The sequence below is a fragment of the Rousettus aegyptiacus genome, unplaced genomic scaffold, assembly GCF_014176215.1.
Source record: "Rousettus aegyptiacus isolate mRouAeg1 unplaced genomic scaffold, mRouAeg1.p scaffold_m13_p_3, whole genome shotgun sequence".
Taxonomy (NCBI): domain Eukaryota; kingdom Metazoa; phylum Chordata; class Mammalia; order Chiroptera; family Pteropodidae; genus Rousettus; species Rousettus aegyptiacus.
In genome coordinates, this window is record NW_023416306.1 from 100,101,860 (window position 1) to 100,125,724 (window position 23,865).

The 23,865-nt window shown below is 34.6% G+C and overlaps 1 protein-coding gene across 14 annotated transcripts in view; it reads right to left on the bottom strand.

Moving 5' to 3' along the window:
• The window catches only part of G2E3 (G2/M-phase specific E3 ubiquitin protein ligase), a 61,308-nt gene extending 38,366 nt beyond the window's left edge, over positions 1-22,942 (bottom strand). Inside the window, exons 1-5 of one of the 14 annotated variants that reach the window (XM_036218159.1) lie at positions 9,869-9,893; positions 7,120-7,273; positions 6,114-6,227; positions 5,872-5,929; positions 1,076-1,116 (exon numbers count right to left, since the gene is read on the bottom strand). In XM_036218159.1, coding sequence (XP_036074052.1) covers positions 1,076-1,116; positions 5,872-5,894 — 64 coding nt within the window. In that variant the 5' untranslated portion in view covers positions 5,895-5,929; positions 6,114-6,227; positions 7,120-7,273; positions 9,869-9,893. Of the gene's footprint in view, positions 1-1,075; positions 1,117-4,913; positions 5,546-5,871; positions 5,930-6,113; positions 6,789-7,119; positions 7,396-9,211; positions 9,740-9,868; positions 9,920-22,834 lie in introns of those variants that run through there. The other 13 variants (XM_036218158.1, XM_036218156.1, XM_016123611.2 and 10 more) reach the window with 13 other exon arrangements.
• Between the last annotated feature and the right edge of the window lie 923 nt (positions 22,943-23,865).

Here is a 23,865-nt window from a genome sequence, read left to right on the forward strand (position 1 = left end):
TCTTTGCCCTGTATGAAGACTCCGAATGCAGAACAGACTAGGTTCCAGGCATACGTTTTAATAAGTAGATTACCTTTGTTTTTTAACATTAATGTTTAAAATTCAGTAAAATTGTTCTGACTTCATTATACCTAAGATCACCTTCAACTATAGCAAATGATACTGGATGTGTTACAGTATTGAAATAAACATTCATATATATATATATATATATATATATATATAAAAGAATATATTTAGCAAAAATATATATATATATTTATTTAGCAAAAATATTAAGTAAATAACAGTATAGATAGTATTTGCATTTGGCAAAGACATAAAGGTAATCCATGAATTACTAAGTTTCAGAACTCTTAGTATAGGTGATATAAGTCTGTAGGTAAATCAGGAAAGTGGAGGGAGGTTTAAGAATGCAAATTTCCTTATCTAATCATGTGTAGTAAACATAATTTATAAGTCATAGGGAAGGTATAGAATTTTAAGTGTAATAGTTTAATTTGGGAGTGAATCAAAAAATAAATCCTAAAGAGGGTAGACTGAGGGAGAGGTAGTGGGAGAAGAGTATAAAGTAACAATTTACTTTATACTTTCCTTGGTAGCAAGTCAATATATACTTTTATAACTAATAAATGAAGGATACAACAACTAAAAGCAAAGGTCTGCATCTATGTGAAGAGACAGTAGTGAGCACTTAAAGCTACCTTTTCTTTTTCATGTTAAACTTTTGTGTATTGTTTAAATTGTTCTCATCTGTATTTTTCCTTTTTTAAGGAAACTGTGAAAAATTTATTACATAAATAATAGTTTTATTCAGATACAAACTATATCTGATAAATACATTTAGAGAACACAAATAAAATTTGGCAAATTATCCTCTTATAGCAGACTTTTATTGAAATGAATACACATAATATTGTACTTTAGTATATGGATATATTAAGTAGCGTGGATTAGGGAATTCATTTCTTTTGTTTGAGTAGCATTCTAAAGAGATGTTATAACAAAAAGGTAAGAATAAAATATCTTAAAATTTTAAATTATATTTGAAAACATTTTAAATACAGTTACTTACCAAGAGTCTGTGAACCATCAGGTTTATTTTCATTCATTTTACTAGAAAAAATAAGAAGATACAATATAACCATCTTAATTTTAAAAGTCTCAAATTATCTATTTTAATTTAGTCCATGCACTGATTACAAAAAAGCCGCATATCATTTCTTACTCTACTATATAATTTCCTCACCTTTTACACATCTAAGACCAATAGGGTGGTAAAGTCTGGAGACATTGTTAAAATAGGAGGGAATGTTTCTTAGTTGTCAAAAGATTAAGATGACTACTTGCCTTGAAAAGGGAACAGAATTTCAAGACATCCTGCAGTGCAACAAACAAACCTATATAACCTAGTCTAGACTTTCTAATTTTCTTCTCAATATTCAGGGAGGTTAAAATAAAAAACAAAACCCCCAAAAAACTATTTATAATTACATTAACCTAGAACCTAAGCCCATTTTATGCATGTGATCGTTTTCCCTGTTAATTTAGGACAAAATGATTATTTCCATTATGCATAAATATTTTGTTCTTCCTTTTTTAGGACAAAACGAACATTTCCAAACTACAACTTCTATGTAAATGCAAGAAAATTTGTATTTTATTTGTATTCATAATTTTACCAAGATCTGTTCATTGTTTTGGGGGGGGGGGGATGGGATCACATCATCAATAGCAATGCCATTTATATCTGAGTATCATGCAGAACAATCAGGCTTTATTTGTGTCTATTACAGAGCAGCAAGCAACTGACTGCCACATCACAGTCTAGTATAGTGCTCAGACATTTATATACTGAAAAGACATTTATCTGTTTCTATCTCCTCACTCCCCACTAGTTAACCAATATAATGACTTATATTCATTACTGAAATACAATTTTTTTTCCTAACTGTACTCATGTCAAAAGATCAAATGGAAGAAGAAAAAGTCTTAATATCAAAGTTTCACTTTACCAAGGATATATGAACAGCCTACTTGAACTGTGAATTGCAGGATGTCTTGCAATTCTATCCCCTTGAACTGTTATGAGATTCAAGTATGATAACATATGTGTTAGCTCTTGGAATTTAAATGGAAAAGAAAAAACAATGATGCTAGTAGGTACATGTAATCTCATTTTATAGCTGCAAAACCAATGCTCAGAGAAGTTAAACACTTGTCCAAGGTCACAGAACTCTAACAGACTAGCCTATAACTGAGTGACTGACACTTCACATGAAAGAAAGAGCATGATAAAAAATACAAAATATTAATATCAAAGGAAGGATAAAAAACCCACAAACTTACTATTAAATTTCATCGATGTTTTCTTACAACTTAGAATTTATATTTCATATTGATTGTAACAACTGTTTTGTTTAAACACTGATTTTTTATATATATATCACTTGTGTGCTTTCATAAAAAGTCATAGTCCAAGTCTTGAATCACTTCGACTCCAACTTTTCAATATCTATCTTCTGGTTGTTCCTTACAAAACCACCTGTATCATTTAGATTAGTATTTCCTCAAAGAATCCATAAAACAACTAGAGTTTCACTTTAAGCAGGCTTTGTAATTAAGTAGGTCTAGCCTACTTTCCCCATTCCCTCCTCATAACCATTAATATAGAGTAGGTAGGGTTAAAGAAATATTCCTTTAGTGTTTCTTGGAGTTTTTTCTTTCTTTTTTTTAGAATCATTGATTATACTCTACAGGCATATGGCAACACTTTTGATGTTTATACATATTCCTACAATGACTGCAGACTGCACTACTTGGCCAAAACTGATTAAGGATCATAGCCTGATTTTAACATGCTAAAAGGTATATGGGAGTGAGGGGGGTGTCCATATAAAACTGATGAATTTAATAAATAGGAAGGTAAAATGGCTTTTTTATTAGAACTTCTTTATAATTCAACTGATAAATTCAGCATATCATAAATCCACTTATACCTAAGAATTTACTGCAGAAAGTTCAAAGAGTCACATGATAACAGTACTTCACCTACAGTAAATATAAAAATTTTAACTCAAAAATGATGTTCAGTTTCCAACAACACAGATTTTGATATGGATCCAAACTTCTACATCTTACAATTCCTTACCCTCTCCCCTCTGTGGGTGAACTGCAACTATCTGTTTACTTTTACATTTACTGTAACTCAGAATAATGACTGAGGTACACAATATAGGCAACTTTAATAAAGACATTTAAAACTATTTCAATGGCATTCATGCAAACATTAATTACATAATACTTTTTATTATGTTTAAATTTGTTAATTCCTCAGTTGCCCTGAGGGTAAAATCCCCATATCATTCTACGCAGTGCCAATCAATATTTGCTGAATGTGTCTGGTAATTATGCTACAGATATTGATATGAATGGACAAGATTCTAGACTAAATTTTGTTTGTAAAGAAATCATTACGTCTGCTATACCTCCCCTTCTCACTGCAAGGACCCAAGGCATCTCTCGGTAGACAGTGTGATGAAGTCTGTCTAGATTTTTATAAGAAATGTATAGACAACTGTGTTACTTAAAAAAAAAATCTGAAGCTTCTTGTTAATTACCAGCCTTAAAACTGTACTGAACAAGCGCTTTCTCCTATTTACAAATATAAAGGAATAAAAGTTAATATTAATCTCATAAGACACAAAAAGAATAACACAGGTGTATGTAGAGCAGCATGCTGAAAAGCCTCCAAATATCATCAGCCACAAGCTTATAAGACAGACCATTGCTATTAAAACATGAATGGGAAAGGTTTTTCCTATGTATGCCAATATCTAACAAGTACTTTATATAGTTTTTCAAAATGTATTAATATAATTCCACAGAGACCAACAGAATAAGCCCAGAGACAGATCGACACTTTTCTAGTTATTTGATTTTCAACAAAAGTACTAAAGCAATTCAATGAGGATGGGGAAGTCTTTTCGACAAATGGTGCTGGAAAAACTGGATATCCATATGGAAAACAAAAAAACTTGGAATCGTACTTCACACCATAAATAAAAGTTAATTTCAAGTGGGTCACAGACCTAACTGTAAAAGCTAAAACTACAAGTTTTAAAAGAAAGTCATATATTAGACTTCATCAAAATTAAAAGTTTCCACTTATCAAAAGATGCCATTAATATAGTGAATATGCATGCCAGTGTTGGAGAAAATATTTGTGAAAGATGTGTTCTGACAAAGTCTTATACTCAGAATACAGGAACAAGTCATATAACTCAACAATGTAAAGCAAACAATAGAATAAAAAATGGGCAAAAGTCATACACAGACACTTCACAAACAAAGATACATGAATGGCCAATAAACACATGAAAAGATACCCAACATCATTGTTAATTAGGATGACAAATTAATACTACTATGATAGACCACTTCTTACTCACAATAATGGCTAAGATTAAAAAGACTACCAACACCAAACATTGGAAAAGATATGAAGCAACTGGGAAACTCTTATGAATGTAAAATGGAACGGTAATTTTGAAAGGTTTTGACAGTTTCTTAAAAGTTAAACATATACCCATGCAAAAACATACAGACAGGAAACTTTATACAAGAATGTTCATTAGCAGTATTCTTCATGATACTCCACAACTGGAAACCCACAAGTTCATCAACAAGAAAATGGATATACAAATCGTAGTATAGTTATACAACACAATACTACTTAGCAATGAAAAATAAGAAATGCTGCAAGATACAACAAAACAGATGACTTCTCTAATATGTTATGCTGAGTTAAAGAAACTACATGCTACTATTCATATCCACATTATTCCATTCACATGAAGTTCTGGGACAGGCAAAACTTAACGCATCAAGAAAAATATCAGAACAGTGCTTACCTCTCAGGTGGGGAAATGACTGGAAAGGGAGATGAAGAAACATTCTGAAATATCCTACTTTTGCTAGGAGAATATAAGTAACTAATTTCAATAGAGAAGAAATCCTGATTTCCAACAGAGATACTAGAGCTACAGATAAGGGTTTTCAGAACACAATATTCTCCCCTCTCTTAATTTTATAGTTTTCAAGGAAATAACACCCTAAGTCCCCTTCATAGTCCAGACCTGATGTTGACTCCTTTACAGACAGCGCTGGCTTTGCTATGAAAACATTACTTCATTTAAATTTCAACTAAATATCACCCTTCTCCAAAATCCTAAAATAATCTATTTTACTTTTACTTGGTAAGAAACCCTTTGGTTCCTCTGGTCTACAATTTCTCTCATTGCAATGAGTCAAAAAACCTAATTATCACACTACAGTTATTCCTGGTAGTTTTAGGATAGGAGAATGATGAGACAAATGTCACAAAACACAAATAATTGGTGAATGTGGATAAAGGGCATATAGGAGTTCCTTATACTTGTCTCTAACTTTTCTGTTTAAAGTTATACCGAGAGGAAAAAAAAATGGCGTAGATGATAGCTCTGTTCATCCCTCTGGCGACCAAAACAAAGTTGTGACAGAAAAAAGAAGCAAGCAGCAAGGAAAAATTGTCTGGGATCTAGATAAACAAGCCATACAACCAGGGAGAAATCCAAGAAATCATCCTGCAATGGCAGTAGTTTAAAAAATAATGATAAAATAAAATAAAATTGTATCAAAATTAAGTTACTCCGAAATTGGATGTTCTAAAGACATTATTTTATTTAACCAATTCACATTAGCCTTCTTCCTAATCCCCAGCACCTGAAATAACTTTTGTTTCTAAATCTTTATTGATGATTTCTTTATTTCAAAAAGCCATTTCCAAAACAAACTTAAGCAAAAATAAATAAATAAATAAAGACTACTCACATATTCTTAGTTGGTTTTATCATTTTTTTCCCTTCTGGTACATGAATTTTAAAATGTCCTAAATAGGAGGAGGAAAACAATGTTATGTAAGAATAAATCTCAGTAACAGTCCAATTCTTAACAGACTTGGTCTTAGAAATATCACTCTTCCTGGCTTCCCTGAGAAATCACTAACAATTTAATGATGTGTTGTTCCAGAAAGCCACTGTCAAGAGGTATTCTGAGTTTCTTCCACTGCTTACCTTTACTTCATCAGTTAGTAATATAGTGTTTCTCCTCCCTCTTAAAAAGGTGGAGCTTGATTTCCCTCTTCTTGATTGTGACTGTGGTTAGTAACTTGCTTCCATCAAAAAGCCCTGTAGAAATGACAGTGTGTGACTATGTCATAAAAGGCATTGTGACTTCATTTTTGCCCTCTATCATGAGTCACCTGCTCTGGAGGAAGCCAGTTGCCATGTCGTAAGAACTTTCAAGATGCTCCTTAAAGAGGCCCACTTGGCAAAGAACGGAGGTATTTAACTACTGCCTTGTGAGTGAGCCATTTTAGAAGCGAATCGTTCAGCTTCATATAACTATAGCCTGGCTGACAGTCTGAGAGCAACCTCCCGGGAGACCCTATGCCAGAACCACACAGCTAAGCGGCCCCCAAATTTCTGACCCATAGAAATTGTCAGATAATAAATGTTGTTTTAAGTCACCAAATTTTGGGGTGATTTGTTACACAGCAATAGATAACTAATAGAACAAAGTAACCCATATTCTTTCTCATTGCAGCTGGGTGGCTTTCCTAACAGTTTTTTGGTAGGAACTTTAGGGTTTTCAATATGTAAGATCATGTCATCTACAAACAATTTTATTTCTTCCTTTCCGATTTGTATTCTTTCTTGTTTCTTTTTCTTGTCCAAATGCTCTGGTTAGGACTTCCAGTACTATGTTGAATAGGAGTGGTTAGAATGGGCATTCTTATCTTCTTCCTGATCTTACAGGAAAAGCTTTCAGCTTTTCACCACTGAGTATGATGTTAGCTATGGACTTGTCATGTATGGCTTTTATTATGTTCAGCTACGTTCCTTCCATACCCAATTTGTTAAGAATTTTTATCATGAAAGGATGTTGGTTTTTGTTAAATGCTTTTTGTCTGCATCTACTGAGATGACTGATTTTTAATACTCATTCTATTAATGTGATGTGGCACATTTATTGATCTGCATATGCTGAACCATCCTTGCATCAAGGGATGAATCCCACCTGACCGAGGTATAGGATCCTTCTAATGTGCTGCTGAATTTGGTTTACTAGTATTTTGTTGAGAATTTTTTCATCCGCACTTATCAGATATATTGGCTGGTAGTGTCCATATCTGGTTGTGGTATCAGGGTACTGCTGGCCTCATATAATGCACCTGGGAGTTGAAGCATACTTTACCAAAAATATACAATATGGCCAATAAGCAAATGAAAGAAGGAAAGCTGAAAAATTCACAAAATGTGGAGATTAAATAACACAACCCTAAATAAGCAAAAGGTCAAAGAAGAAATCAAGGGAAACAAGGGAAATTAGAACTAATTAGAGACAAATGAAAACATAAAATACTAAAACCTATGATATACAGCAAAGTGATCAGAGGGAAATATATAGTATAAATGCTGATATTTTTTTAAAAAGATCCTAAAGGAACTAGAAAAAAAAGAGCAAAAGGACCCTAAGCTAGTAGATGGAAGGAATTTATAAAGATTAGAGATTCATATAATGGATAGAAAATACAATAGAGAGAATAAAATTGAGAGTTGATTCTTTAAAAAGATCAACAAAATTGACAGGCCTTTAGCTTGAATGACTGGGGAAAAAATAATCTCAAATTGCTAACATCAGAAACAACAGGGGACACTGCTACAGAACCTACAAAAATAAAAAGGGTTACATGAACAACTGCATACCAACGTTAGATAATTATCTAGTTAGACAAGTTAGTCTTACAAAACAGACTCAAGCAAAAATAGAAAATTTTGCATATCTATATTAAGACTTTAAATCAGTAATCAAGAATCTCTCATTAAAGAGGAGTTCAGGCCTAGAAAGCTTCGCTGGAGAAATCTATTAAGTATTTAAAGAACTGACACCAATATTTCTCAAACCTGTCCAAAAAAGAGAAGAGGAATCACTTTCTAATACAATCTATGAAGCCAGCATTACCCTGATACCAAAGCTAAAGACATCACAGAAAAGCTACAGAATAGTACTCATTATGAATGTAGATGCACAAATTCTCAATGAAATACCAGCAAAGTGGATCTTTGTTAAGAGAAGTATATTCTAGAACAAAGTGGGATTTATCAAAGTAATGCTAGAGTGGTACAATATATGAAAAAAAAACAATCAATGTAATATATCACATTAACGAAATAAAGAAAAAAGTCACATGCTCAGCTTAATGCAGAAAAAGTCATTTGACAAAATCTAACTCTTTCGCAATAAAAACACTCAACAATCTAGAAAAAGAAGGGAACTTCCGCAGTATGACAAAGGGCATCTATGAAAAACCCACAGCTAATATACTCAGTGATGAAAGACTGAAAGCTTTCCACATAAGAACTAGAGGAACAACAATGTCCACTTCATCATTCTATTTAGCATTGTTCTAGAAGTTCTAGCCAAAAAAATTAGAAATGAAATGAAATAAGAGGCATCCAAATTGAAAGGAAGAACAGCTCTTTTTTGCAGAACACGTGATCTTATATGTAAAATATCCTAATAATTTTGCAAAAAAACTGTTAGCACTTCTGACACGTTAGGAGCATGAGAGGACCTCCAAATCTCTCCCATTGAAGTTACAAGCTGGACAGCTATAATTCAACACAAGATTCCCTGCTCAACAGACAAACACATCTGAGAGATCCATGCATTGAGATATCAGAAGTTAGGTGTGATGGAGCAAACAGGAGACAGAACAAGAGAAGGAAAGAGAAGGGAGCTACAGATGCAGTCCAACACTTGCTGCTGTCCCAGCGAATGCAACAGCAGTGAAGGTTTGGGGTGCAACCTGCACTGGGCAATTCAGAGGGGAAGAGAAAGCAATTGGGTTTGGGTGGCTAGCACATATCAAGGCTGAGGCCAGGGTAGCAGCGTCCCACAACCTGCCGACACTACAACAAAGAAACCTGCAGTCACAAGAACCCTGAACCCCATCCTCCTGTGGCTTGCCTGGCAGTAAAATCCTCACTTAGCAGATAGCAAAAAGTAAGAAAAAAAATTTCCAGCCTAACTGGTCTGTATTCATTGTGGCTACACTCACTAGAAAGAAGAGAGCTGCATACCCATGAACCTGGTTCCCTCCACCTACCCATCTAGGAGATCCTGGTAGAAGCAGCTGGATCAACTCAGCATGGCTCTGATGACAGCTTCTGGCTACAGAAAGACAGTGCTGGGAACAGAGGACAAGAGACTCAGAGCCTGCCACTTCCCCCCATTGAAGTGGCACCCCAAAACCAAGGGTTAGAAAGGGGATACCCACCTCCTCGGGGAATACAAAGGTGTTTTTCATGCCGAGAGGCACCACCCTACAGAGTCCCTGAAAGCCCAGTAACACAGGTAAGAGAAAATAAAAACTTGCACTCAAATACCATCCGCTGGAAAACAAAAGATCTCTATTTATCAATGTGCCAAACAGAGGAAAAGCAAATACTTAAAAAAAAAAAAAAAAAAAAAATAGGATTTCATTCCCATGAATGCCCAGGCAGAGAAATAATCAATCAACATGCAGTGAATAACCAAGATAACAAGAGAGCTCAGAAAGAAAATGAAAAATCTCCAGAAAATAAACCTAAAAACATGTAAAATTATAATTTAAATCAGCAATCCCCAACCTTTGGTACCAGGGACCAGTGCTCCTATGAGAATCTAATGCCTGATGATCTAAGGTGGAGCTGAGGCAGTGATGCTAGTGCTGGGAAGTGGCTACAAATACAGATGAAGCTTCGCTAGTTAGTCCGTCACTCACCTCCTGCTGTATGGCCTGGTTCCTAACAGGCCAAGGCTGGTACCAGTCCACAGCCCAGGAGTCGTAGACCCCTGATTTAAATGACAGAGAATTCAAGATTGCAGTTCTGAAAAAACAAAATAAGATACAAGAAAACTCAGAAAACCAATTCGACAAGCTCAGAAATAAAATTTATAGTTTCAATCTCTTTGCAGTACTTCACTAAAAAGATTGATATTATAAAAAAGAACCATACAGAAATCCTGGAGCTGAAGAACTCTAAATAAATTAGATGAAGAATGAATTACTGAGCTTAGGAAATAGAGCAGATCTGATGGAGAAAAGAATTAGTGACAGAGAAGATAGTAATCTAGAAATGACTCAGGTGGAGGAAGGGAGAATCGAGAGTGAAAGAAAGAGAAGAAAGAAAAGAAAGACATGAAAGAAATGAAAGAAAAGAAAGGAAGGAAGGAAGGAAGAAAAAAAGAAAAGCTCTACAGGAACTCCCTGACTCCATAAGAAAGAGCAACATTAAGAATAATGGGTATACCTGAAAGAGATCAGCAGGAGAAGGAAACAGAGAACCTATTTAAACAAATACCTCATTGACAGTTACAGATTATCCAAACAAAATCAATGAGGAACCATTGGCCTTAAATGATACATTAGATCAAAAGGACATAATCAATATTTTCAAAGTTTTTCATCTCACAACACCAGAATATATTTTCTTCTCTATTGCACAGGGAACATTCTCAAGGATAAACCATATACTAGGACACAAAACTAGCCTTAACAAGTTTAAGGATACTAAAATCACACCAAGCATATTCAACAACAATGCTTTGAAATTGGAAATCAACTACAAAAAAAAAAGCTGGGAAAAACATAAATATGTAGAGATTAAACGACATGCTACTAAACAGTGACTGGGTTAAAGAAGAAATAAAATAAGAGGTCAAAAGATACATAGAGACAAATGAGAATTATAATACAATATATCAAAATTTTGGGGTTATAGCAAAAGTAGTAACGAGAGGGAAGTTTATATCATTACAGGCCTACCTAAAGAAACAAGGAATATCTCAACTAAATAATCTAACATTTCACCTTAAAGAACTTGAAAAAGAACAAAAGCCCAAAGTCAGTAGAAGAAAGGAAATAATAAAAGTTAGAGGAGAATTAAATGAAACAAAAAGAGAAAGACAATAGAAAAAATTAATGCAAGAGAGTTGGTTCTGTGAAAAGATTAATAAATTGACAAGCCTCTAGCTAGACTAAGGAAAAAAGATAAAAGACTCAAACGAAATCAGAAATAAAAGAGAAGTTACAATGGATACCACAGAAATACAAAGGACTATACAAGAGTTCTATGAAAGGCTATACACCATCAGATTTGATAACCTAGAAGAAATGGACAAGTTCTTAGAAATATGCAACCTTCCTAGACTGAATCACAAAGAACTGGAAAATCTAAACAGACTGATCAACAGTAACAAAATTGAAACAATCATCAAAACCTCCCAAAAAAGTCAAAGTCCAGGACCAGATGACTTCACTAGTAAATTCTACCTACAATTCAAAGATTTAATACCTGTCCTTCTCAAACTCTTCCAAAAACTTGACAAGAAGTATTACTTCCTAACTCATTTTATGAGGCCAACATTATCCTAATAACAAAACCTGGCAAGAACAACCCACATACACACAAAATTACAGACCAATGTCTCTGAAGAATACATAGATGCAAAAATCCTAAACGAAATACTAGCAAATTGAATACAACAATACATTAAAAAGATCACACATCGCAATCAAGTGGGGTTCATTCCATGGGGTACAAAGATGGGTCAACATACACAAATAGATCAATGTGCTATACTGCATTAACAGAATGAAGGATAAAAATCATATGATCATATCACAGATACAGAAAAAACATTCGACAAGATACAACATCCATTTATGATCAAAACACTCAATAGAGTGAGTACCGAAGGAAAGTACATCAACATAATAAAGGCCATATATAACAAACCCTCAACTAATAGCATATTCAGTGGTGAAAAACTGAAAGCTTTTCCTCTAAGATCAGGAATAAGGCAAGGATGCCTTTTCTCACTACTGTTATTCAACACAGTACTGGAAGTTCTAGCCAGAGCAATCAGTCAAAGAAATAAACAAAAGGCATCCAAATTGAGAATGAAGAAGTAAAATTATCACTTTTTGCAGATATGAGTCTATGTATAGAAAATCCAAAAGACTCCACCAAAAAACTATTAGAAACAATAAATACAGCAAAGCTGCAGGATATAAAATCAATTTCCAAATTCCATTGTGTTCCTGAATACTAACAATGAAATATCAGAAAAAGAAATAAAAACAATTCCATATTTAATTGTAACAAAAAGAATGAAATACCTAGGAATAACAAAGGATGTGAAGAACCTATACACTACAAATTATAAGACACCATTAAAAGAAATTGAAGAAGACCCACAAAAAATGGAAAGATATTCTGTGTTCATGGATTAGAAGAATCAACATAGTTAAAATGGCCATATTACCTAAAGCAACACACAGATTTAATGCAATCCCCATTAAAAACCCAATGGCATTTTTCAAAGAAATATTTTTTAAAAAATCATCAAATTTGTACAAAATCACAAAAGACTCTGAGTAGTCAAAGCATTCCTGAGGGAAAAAAGAACAAAGCTAGAGGTATCATACTCCCTGACTTTAAATTATACTACAAAACTACAATAATTAAAACAGTATGGTAGTGACAGAAGCACAGACTCACAGACTAATGGATCAGAGCTGAGAACCCAAAAATAAACATGATTTTGGGCAACGAACTTTCAACAAAGGGACCAAAAACATACAATGGAAAAAAGAAAGCTTCTTTAATAAATGGTGATGGGAAAAGGATTTCATGAACTTGATCACAAAGGCAGAGGAAACAAAACAAAACATCAACAAATGGGACTAAATCAAACTAAAAAATTTTTGCACAGCAATGGAAACATCAATAAAAGTAAAAGACAACCCACTGAATGATACATTGATAAGGGGTTAATACCCAAAATATATAAGGAACTCATACAACTTAACACCAAAAAAGACAACCCTATTCAAAATGGGCAGAGGATCTGACAGACATTTTTCCCAGGAAGACATACAAATAGCCAACAATTACATGAAAAGATGCTCAATTTCAATAGCTTTAAGGGAAATGCAAATCGAAACTAAAATAATACACTACCTCACATCTGTCAGAATGGCTATTATCAGTAAGACAAGAAATAGCAAACATTGGAGAGTATGTGGAGAAAAAGAAACCCCCATACAAAGACAATGGAAATGTAATTTGGTACAGCCAGTATGAAAAACAGTATGGAGGTTTTTCAAAAAATGAAGAACAGAGCTACTATACGATCTAGCAATCCATCTTCTGGGTGTCTATGTGAAAAACCTAAAAACAGTTAGTTATTCGTAAAGATTTATGTACCCCCATGTTCACTGCAGCATTATACACAGTAGCCAAGACATAGAAACAACCTAAATGTCCCTCAAGGGGTGACTGGATTAAGAAGATGTGGTACATTTTTACAATGGAATACTACTCAGCCATAAGGATGAAATACTGCCTTTTGGAACAACATAGGTAGATCTTGAGAATATCATGCTAAGCAATTAAGTCAGATAGAAAAAACAGGAACCACATCATTTCACTCATAGGTAGGATATAAAACAGAAAGCAACAAAGGAACAAACAAAACAAACAAACTCATAGACACAGACAACAGAGAGTAGTTACCAGAGGGGAAAGGAAGTGAGGGAAGGATGAAGGGAACAAAGGGGGTCAAATAGATGGTGACAGACAGACAGACAGACAGACTAAACTTTGGGAGGTGAGCACACAATGTAATATACAGATGATGTATTATAGAATTGTACACTTGAAACTCAGAAAATGTTGTTAACCAATGTCACCTCAATAAATTTAATTTAAAAACTGTTAAGAGGTTTAAAAAGCAAATTCAGCGAAGTTATAGGATACAAGATTAACACACAAAAATCAGTTTTTATTTCTATATAATAGCAAAAATTCCATAATGGCAATTAAGAAATCCATTCCACTTATATCATCATTGAAAAGAACAAACTTCTTGTCCAATGACCTTTTTTTGGTAGAAATGGAAAACCTAATCCTGAAATTTATATGGAATTGCAAGGGATACTGAATGGCTAAGACAATCCCAAACACACAAAAAAAATGTAAGGATTAATGCTTCCCAATTTGAAAACTTAAAACAAAGCTATAGTAATCAAAACAGGGTGTTACTGACATAAAGATAAACATATAGATCATTAGAAAAGAGTTCAGAAATAAACCCACACATCTATGACAAGGGTACCAAGACCATTAAATAGGGAAACAATAGTCTCTTCAACAAATGGTGCTGGGACACATGCAAAAGAATAATGTTACACACCTACCCTGTATTATATGCAAAAATTAACTCAAAATGGATCAAAGACTTAGTATGTAAGAGCCAAAGCAATAAAAATCTTAGAAGAAAATATAGGGTCATCTAAACCTTTCATGCCTTTGGGTATGGCAATTATTTTTTATATATGACACCAAAATCACGAACAACCAAAAAAAAAAAAAAAAAAGGAGAAAACTGGATAACACACTCAAGACAGTGAAAAACACAATCTACAAAAATGGGAGAAAATATTTGGAAGTCATTAACTTACTAAGAATTTAGTATCCAAAATACATATGAAATTCTTACAACTGAACAACAAAATGACAAATAACCCAAATTAAAAACAGGCAAAAGGTCTGAGTAGGCATTTCTCCAAAGAAAATATTTAAATGGTCAAAGAGCATATGAAAAACGCTCAACATCATCAGTCATTAGGGATACACAAAAGTAAACTACAATGAACACGACTTGACGCCCATGAAGGTGATTATATAGTTTCTTTTAAAAAGGAAAATAACAAGCATTGGCAAGGATATGAAGAAATTGGAACCCTTACATATTACTAATGGGAATGTAAAATGGTGCAGTTACTATGGGAAACAGTTTTGCAGTTGCTTAATATATCAAACATAGAACTACCATAACATATCACCCAGCAATTACACTAGGTAGTAACCCAAGAGCATTGAGAGCAAAAACTTGTACACAAATGTTCATAACAGAACTATTCACAACAGCTAAAAAACAGAAACAACCAATCTGTCTATCAACTAATGAATAAGTATGTGGTATATCCATACAATGAAACATTATTCAGTTATAAAAAAGAATGAAATACTGATATATACCATGACATGGATGAACCTCAAAAACATGCTAAGTGAAATAAACCAGATACAAAGGTCACACATTATATAAACCCATTTACATGAAATATCCAGAATAGGTAAATCCATAGAGACAGAAAGCAGATTTTTGGTTTCCACAGACAGGGGCATGAGCAATGAGAAATGACTGCCTAATGGGTATGAGTTTTCCTTTTGGAGTGATATAATGTTTTGGAACTAGAGGTGATGGTTGCACAACACTGAGTGTACTAACGTCATTAAATTGTATACTTTAAAATGGTTAATTTTATGAATGTGAACTTTACTTCAATAAAAAGTTAAATGTACACCATATGATGCAACCATACACTAATGTCCAAAGCTACTTTCTCTGTAATAGCCAAAAACTGTAAACAACCTAAATGGCCATCAATGGATTATGGATAAAACAAAATATGAGATACTCATAAAATGGAATACGTTAGCTAAAATTCATTGAACTGTACCCCTAAAATGGGTCAGTTTTATTTTATACAAATTATATTACCAGAATGTTCAAAAATTAACCTTTGTTAAAAAATGAAGTTATTTGTTTAAATTAAAAGAAAAAGCAGCATGTAAGCAGCTTGTAAGTTACCACTCCACCCTAACAAGAGTTGAAAAGACTGAAAAATGAATAACACTTCTTGAATCTGTAAGAGATGGGAGGACACAAGGCAGACCAGTGCCCCTAAGATTAAAGAGACAGGTGACTACTGGGAGTCACAGCTTACCTGAACAGAGACTTAAGAGCTGAAACTGCTGTGGGATCTAGTGCTGAGGTAGGAAAACCTGAACTGCAACTGACTAATTGTTGGAGGCTCACTGTGGACAACTTTGAGAGTTAAAAACTCCAGAGGGACCCAGTCATGGGGTTTCTCACAATATTGTGAAATTTACCACCAGGAACTTGACCAGGATCCTACAATATGAGAGAAAAATCTCTTTACAATTCTGGGAAGGGGAGGAAAAAAGGTCCCATTTAGAAATATGCCAAAGCACTCTTTCCTTCTTAATAAGGCCTGTTCTTAGGAAAATTAGTTAACCAGAGCCTATGAGGTTATTATCAGAGCCTAAATGATCTGAGATAAGAGAAATACCTAACTCCAGCACACTCTAACCATCCCGACTCACATAATGGGGGGTAAATAACAGAGAAATACTTGTGAAGTTCACTGTCCAGGGATATAGGCTGGTAAAAGGACTGAGACTTAATCACAGAGCTATAGAATGCACATTTCCCCTCCTCTCATACTTCACATTACTAATTTACAGCAATCCTTTTATCTAACATATCATGTCTGGCTATAAAGGAAAACTTACAAGGTATACCAAATGACGAAAAGCACAATTAGAAAAGACAGAGCAAGCATCAGAACCAGACATGGAAGGGATGCTGGAATTATCAAACCAGGAATTTGAAACAAATATGATCAATATGCTAAGGGCTCTAATGGATAGACAGTGTTCAAGAACATATGGGCAATGTAAGTACACAGAAATTCTAAGAAAGCACTAAAAGTAAATGCTAGAGAGATCAAATGCCATAATACAAACGAAGAATGCATGTGATGGGACAGAGAACCTCAGAGTTTGAAGATATCTTAATAGAAACTTTAAAAACTGAGAAGCAAAGAGAACAAAGACTGAAACAACAACAACAACAAAAACAACAACAAAAACAGAACAGCATATCCAAGCACTCTGGGACAACTATAGGAGTTATAACATATATATTTTAGGAATATAAGAAGGAAAAGAGAGAAAAGAACAGAAGAAATATTTGAAAGAATGACAATGTCAGACACCAAACCACAGATCCAGGAGGTTCAGAGACCAACAAGCAGGACAAATGCCCCCAAACAACATCTAGGCATATCACTTCAAAGTATAGAAAATCTAAGATAAATTTAAAAATCCTAAAAGAAGCCAGAGGATAAAAACACCTTACCTATAGAGGAACAATGGTAGGAATTAAATCCAACTTCTTCTTAGAAACCATGCAAGCAAAAAGAGTGAAGCGAAATATTTACAGTATTAAAAGAAAAAAACCACCAATTTATTTTTCTGTATTTTGTGAAATTATCCTGCAAAAGTGAAGGAGAAATAACTTTCTCAGAGAAAAATTGAGAAAAATTACTGCCAGTAGACCTGCCTTGCAAGAAATATTAAGAGTAGTTCTTGAGAGAGAAGGAAAATAATATAGATCAGAAATTTGGATCTACATAAAGAAAAGAAGACTATTGAATTAGGAATAAGTGAAAAAACAAACAATTTTTATTTTCCTTATTCTTAATTGATCTAACAGATAACCATTCATTTAAAATAACAACAGTTACAATGTATATGATTATCTGTTAGCTGTAAATATTTACTGCACGCTATGGCGACCGCTAAAAAAAAAAACAAAAAACTATAACTGATATCTTAAGGAGACCAAATAAAATCATATAAATTGCTCAATTAAAATCACAAAAGGTAGAAAAAGAATGCAGACTAAAAAACCCCACAAAGAACAAGGGCAATAAATAGAAAACAGTAACAAATATGGTGGATATTAATCCAATTATATTAATAATCACTTGGATTTCAATTGTCTAAATGTACTAATTAAAAGACTTATTTGTTAGAGTGGATCGAAAAATAAAACCCAACTAACTATATGTTGTCTACAAGAAACCCATTTTAAATATAAATAGAAAGTAAAGGGGTGGAGAAAAATATACCATGCTAATACTAATCAAAAGAAAACAAGAGTAGCGATATTAACTTCAGAAAGAGCAGATCTCAAAGTAAGGAAACTTATCAGAGATAAATAAGAGCATTATGATAGAGGAGTCAATTCTCCAAGAGGGTATAACAATACTTAACATGTATGTGCCTAATAACAGAGCATTGACCTATGTGAGGCAAAAATTAAGAGAATTGCAAAGAGAAAGAGATGATTCCACAAACATGGTTGGAGACTTCTACACCCCTTCCATCAGAAATGGATAGATCCAGCAGGTAATAATATCAGTAAGGACATAGATGAACTCAACATCATCAATCAACTGGATATAATGGACTACTTCACCCAACGACAGCAGAATACACATACTTCTCAAGCTTACATGGAACATTCACCAAGATAAGACCACATTTTGGACCATAAAACAGACCTTAACAAATTTAAAAGAACAGAAATCATACAATGTCTACTCTCAGGCCACTATGAAATTAAACTAGAAATCAATAACAGGGAGATAACTGAAAATCCTAAAACACATGAAGAATAGACAACACATTTTTAAATAACACAAGGGTCAAAGAAGAAATCCCAAGAGAAGATACAAAATGTTTTGAACTAAATGAAAATGAAAACACAACTTATCAAAATGTGAGGAATGCTGTGAAAGCAGTGCTCAGAGGGAAATTTATAGCATGGAATGTATGTATTAGAAAAGATCTAAAATTAATTACCAAAGTTTTTATCTTAGGAAACTAAAAAAAGAAGAGCAAATTAAATCCAAATTAAGCAGAAGAACTAATAAGCAGAAATCAATAAAATTGAAAACAAACAAAAAATCAATAGAGAAAAATCACTGAAATCAAAAGGTGGTTCTTTGAAGAGCTCAATAAAATCAGTAGGACTCTAGCCAGGCTAAGAAAAAATGAGAAAGGGCACAAATTATTAATATTGGAAATGAAAGAAGGGCTATTACTACAGATCCTATGGAAATTAAAAGTATAAAAAGGAATGCTATAACCTATAGAAAATGGACCAATTCCTTGAAAATCATGATTTGCCAAAACTCACACAAGAATAAACAATCTGAATAGACCTGTAGCAAAGATATTTATAACCTTCCAAAAGAGACAGCACAAGGGCCAGATGAGTTCACTATTTTTTCTAAAAAAAGAAAAAAAAAACAAAAAAAAGTCTTAAATTATAAATTTATATTGACTTACTTTATAACTGGCCCTCAGAAAACAGGTTACCTGCCCTCTTCCTCTGCATATTGGCTCCCTATATCCATTGTCCATGTTTCTTCATGATTCCATTGTCATCTGAGCACATAAAAAACTTTCTACCTTGGCTCCCAATAGTCTTTTGGTATCCCAACTCCAAATTCAAGAAGAAATAATGTGAATGGTCTAGCCTGCATGAGATATGCAGCTCTGATTCAACTACCTGGTACTACTTTGGCTGGGTAAGTGTGTGGAAGAATGGAAGCATATTAGGCTCATATGCTCCTTAGACCAACCCCTACCCACTGGTCCTTAGAATGATGTCCCAACATTGTTGGGCAGGTTTTTAAAGAAAAGGTTGTGGATAAGAAGATCAGATAACAGTATTAACTGTTCAAACTAAAAAGGAAAGGCAAAAATGCTTTTTAATTTCTCAAAACTTTAATTTAGAATTGATGTAGAAATAAGCATTCATGTGCAACGGAAGCTAATTCTCTATTATAAAGTTAATTTTAAAGTTACACTTAACATATTATTCTTATAATTAAAAGAAAACCGCATCACACAAATATAGAGGACAATTTAGTGATGGGCAGAGGGGATGGGGGTTGGGGGGCTGGGAGAATGGGGTGAAGGTTAAAGAAGTACTAACTAGTAGTTGATAGATATAGTCATGGGGATGGGGAGCATGACATAGGGAATGCAGTTAGCATTAATATATTGGCTAGGTGGAAAACCACAGGAGAGAAGGAGCAATTAGGGGGATCATTTTATAAACTATATAAATGTCTAACCAATGTACTGTATACTTGAAACTAACGAAAGACAGACAGACAGACAAGGAAGGCAGGAAAGAAACTGCACCAGGAGGAAATTAAATGCAAAACAACTTTTAAAAGTTACAAAATTTTTTGGTTCCTCAGTTTCTCCATCTTAATATGAAGATAATAAAATGGCTATAAGGGTTAGTGAGAAAATGTATAGGAGTTCTGTGAATGTTAGCAAATATTACTTTTTTTTACTTGAAATGTCTAGAGCCAATGATTTCAAACTTATTTTTGCATACTTATAAAGTTTACAAACCATATAATTAAAATCTCACTAACTACAGAATTCTATCAGTTCATAAAAAAGCAAAGCTTTTCTTAAAAAATTTTTTTACTATTAAATAACAAGCACTCATTGAACATATAGTTTCACATATAAGGACACTCACTGTTCTGTACCAAGAATTGCAGATATAAAGATAAAGAAGACAAGAGCTCTCAATCTAGTGCTACAATGTTTATAACTAAATTGCTACTGTAGAAGCACTCTCCCTGAGAAGTCTAGGAAGGTACTTGAAACCCGACTGTAAAATTTTAAAGGGAAATAAAAAAGGTTGATGGCTAAAAGGGCAAAAAAATAATAAAGAATAGATTTGAAGAATTGCAGTAGTTTGGATAAAACATCATAGGATGGAAAAGGGTGGTGGAATATTATGATGCTTGGGAACAGGCTGAAATTTGATTGAGAGGGCTTTGGGAAAAAACTAAGAAATTTGAATTATATATGGTAGACAATGGGAAGCAATCAGAGATTTTTAGGGAGCAACATTTGGAAGGAGACTGCAGAAAGGGGCAGGAAACGCTAAAAAAAGAAAAAGCATGAACTCTCTAATTAAATCTAGTTTCTGACTCCAGTTAAAACATTTTATTAGTTGTGTGAGAACAAATTACTGAACCCCTCTTAGCCTGTTATTTGTGAAGATTAATGAAATAATATTTGTAATGTGGTTCATACAATGCTTAGTAATTCAATATAATAGCAGATATATGTATCATTTAGTATGTGCCACACACTATTCTAAGATTTTTATATGTATTGACTCATTTGATTCTCACAAGGATTCTACAAGGTAGGTATTGTTATTATCCCCATTATACATCTGAGGGAACTAAAGCACGGAAAGGTTAAACGGCATTCTTAGGGGTCACGAAGCTACCAAGTGGTAGAAGTGAAATTCAAAATCCAGGCAGTTTGGCTCCAGTTCCATGTCCTTAAACTATGTATTATAAAGCCTCTCTAGGAAAGATTAAGTAGGTAATTTTGAACTGGCCAAATCTAACTTCCCAGTTAAATGTGGATTCCTCAATCCATCCTCCAGATCTACTCTGGATTTAAAGTGCAGGAATCAACCCTTAACAAATCTTTCAAGGTAATGCATAACAAATGAAAGTTGAAACTCACCGATTTAGGTTGATAGAGCAAAAACTCAATGAAAAGAGTTGAAGTAAGGGGGAAAAAACAGGTGAAAATGTACAGAATAATTTCTTTTTTAATTATCTTTGCTGGTAGCTTATATAAAATGAGCAGAACAGCTGTCTGCAATCCTTAGGAAAGTATAGCTAATGTCTGATGCAGTCTTATACAAAATGTTTAAATTTCAACAATCGTAAATACTGAATGAATCTATTTTCCTTGGCTAATTAAACAAAAGTTCATTAGCAGGGATGAGAGGGTGGTAGTAGCTAGTCTATTTTGAATATTATGAAATCTTACTTTAAAAAAGATAGTTATACATTTATATGGTATGGTACTCTGGTGTTAAAATCTTAAAAAGGGACATAAAAATACTTATTCCTATAAAGCAACACAAAATTAGTCGTATAGTTTTCGATAGGGCAAGGTATAAAATTTCTATACATTTTAAAGTACTTATTTATAGTTTACATTTAGGGTACACATTTAAACTATTCCCGAAAGCATGTCTTTGCTAAGGAGTTAGAATGTGATATTTTAGGTAGCTCATTATTAAAAATAAAATAAAATAAAATAAAATAAAACAAAAACAAAAACAAACAAAAACACCGAAAACCAAAACAAAGAAAAAACCTCATGCCGGAAATATTAGCGCAGTACTTCCAAAATGACTCCACGATAACCCAGTTGGCCAATGAATGAAGGGGTGAAAAGGCAGACGTGTGGAACTAAACCTTATCCCTCTCCATTGTTAGCAAAGTAAGATCCATGTGAATCACCGCTGTTACAGTAGCCAGTTTAAGTGAGCGAGAATCTTGGATTTTTGCGGTACATGAAAAATGTCAACCACGAAAGAAAATTACCCGGGTTTTAAATACAAAGGATACTCAGATTTCAGTTTAAATCCCCACCAGGCATTTCAAAGACTGTCATTTCCCTGCGGTCCCAAGTAAAAGACAACTCGTATCCCTCTTAAGGGGAACTCGGAATCACGAAGTGCATCTCTTCACTCTAAACCTGTCCTCAACCTTCCATCTTTAATAAAGGAAGATTCTTTTACCTGTGGTAACGCTTTCGCAGTTAGATTTAACTACCGTTGAAGCTTCAGCATCCGAGCCGAATTGGCGGAAATGTTACATTGCGATTACCAGAAAGTCAGAGATTAAACAAAGCTCAACCTTGGAGCTGTGGGGCCTCGGATTCCCCAATACTCAGAGTTGGTTTAGGCACGCCAACCGTCGGGAGCGCTGGCCCGGGAAACGCTCCCCAGCGCCCCGACTTCTCGGAGTCCCCAGCCCCCCACCCCCGACACCCCCGAAGGCAGTCCGAGGCCCTAGCTACACTGTCCCGCCTCCCAACCCCCTATCCCATGCGACGGCCCCACTCCTCTCGCTGGAATACTCCGCTTCTTCCCGTTCCCATCCACTCACCAAGGCGCGCGGAGCAGAAGTTCCAGAACCGCCGTGTCACTTCAGTTCTCGCGCAGCGTCAACCGCGAGCATCCTCACCCAACGGCCTGCACGATTCAAATTCGCCCACTTCCGTCTGCAACCCGGAAGAAGCGCTCATCCCCGCCCCTTAGGAGGCGGAACCCGCGGCGATGCTGGAGGTGGGAAAGACCTGGAGCGCCGCGGCTGTGGCCCCGTGGGGTGCTGTCCCGGCGTTGCCCGCCTCGCTTCACTTCCTTTTGTCTCGCTCCCTACTTAGGTCCCCAGAGCAGTCCGGACGCGGGATCCGTGTTTCTGCCCTGTGGCCCTTGAGAGGATTCTCGTTTCTGAAATAGAGACGTGCTGAAGTTTCATTCCTTCAAGGAGTGGAGAGAATAAAAGCACTAACGGAGCCCGGATGGTTTTACTCTTATTATCATAGCCTAAATAACAGCAACAGCAAGAAGTGAAAACAAACAAAAAGAAAACCTCCTCATGCTTAGTACGAGGTTTCCCTAGGCCTCCTTAGTTCTATACCTGCAGAGACAGGACTTTTAACCTGCGTCTGAGGAAGACAAAAAGCCAAGTGCACTAATCACCTTTAATCCAGCCACAAACTGAAAATACGTGGTAGGACCAGCCTGATCCCAAATAAAAGATTTGAGGATAAGTGTTAGAAAGCAACAATTTTTTTCCTCTCTGATAAGAGACCATTTACAAGATTGTAACGTAGTTCTGTGAAATTCTTGAGGCAACACTGTCATTTTCCTTCATCAACTATCACGCAATACATTCTTGATCGAAAACGCCTCAAACTTCTGAAAGGATACATCTGAGAACTTTAAGAAAGGAAAGAAAGGACTGAATATGTTCTCAAGCTTTAAAAAAAAAAAAAAGGAAGAAACTAAACAACTGCCCCTGACGTTGTCACCAGTTCTCCCTTGTATCTAACAGCACTGATTTACCTAAATTGATCAGTTCAAACCAAGCCATGATAGGGCATCTTAAGCCTCTGTCAAAACTGCAATTGAAAG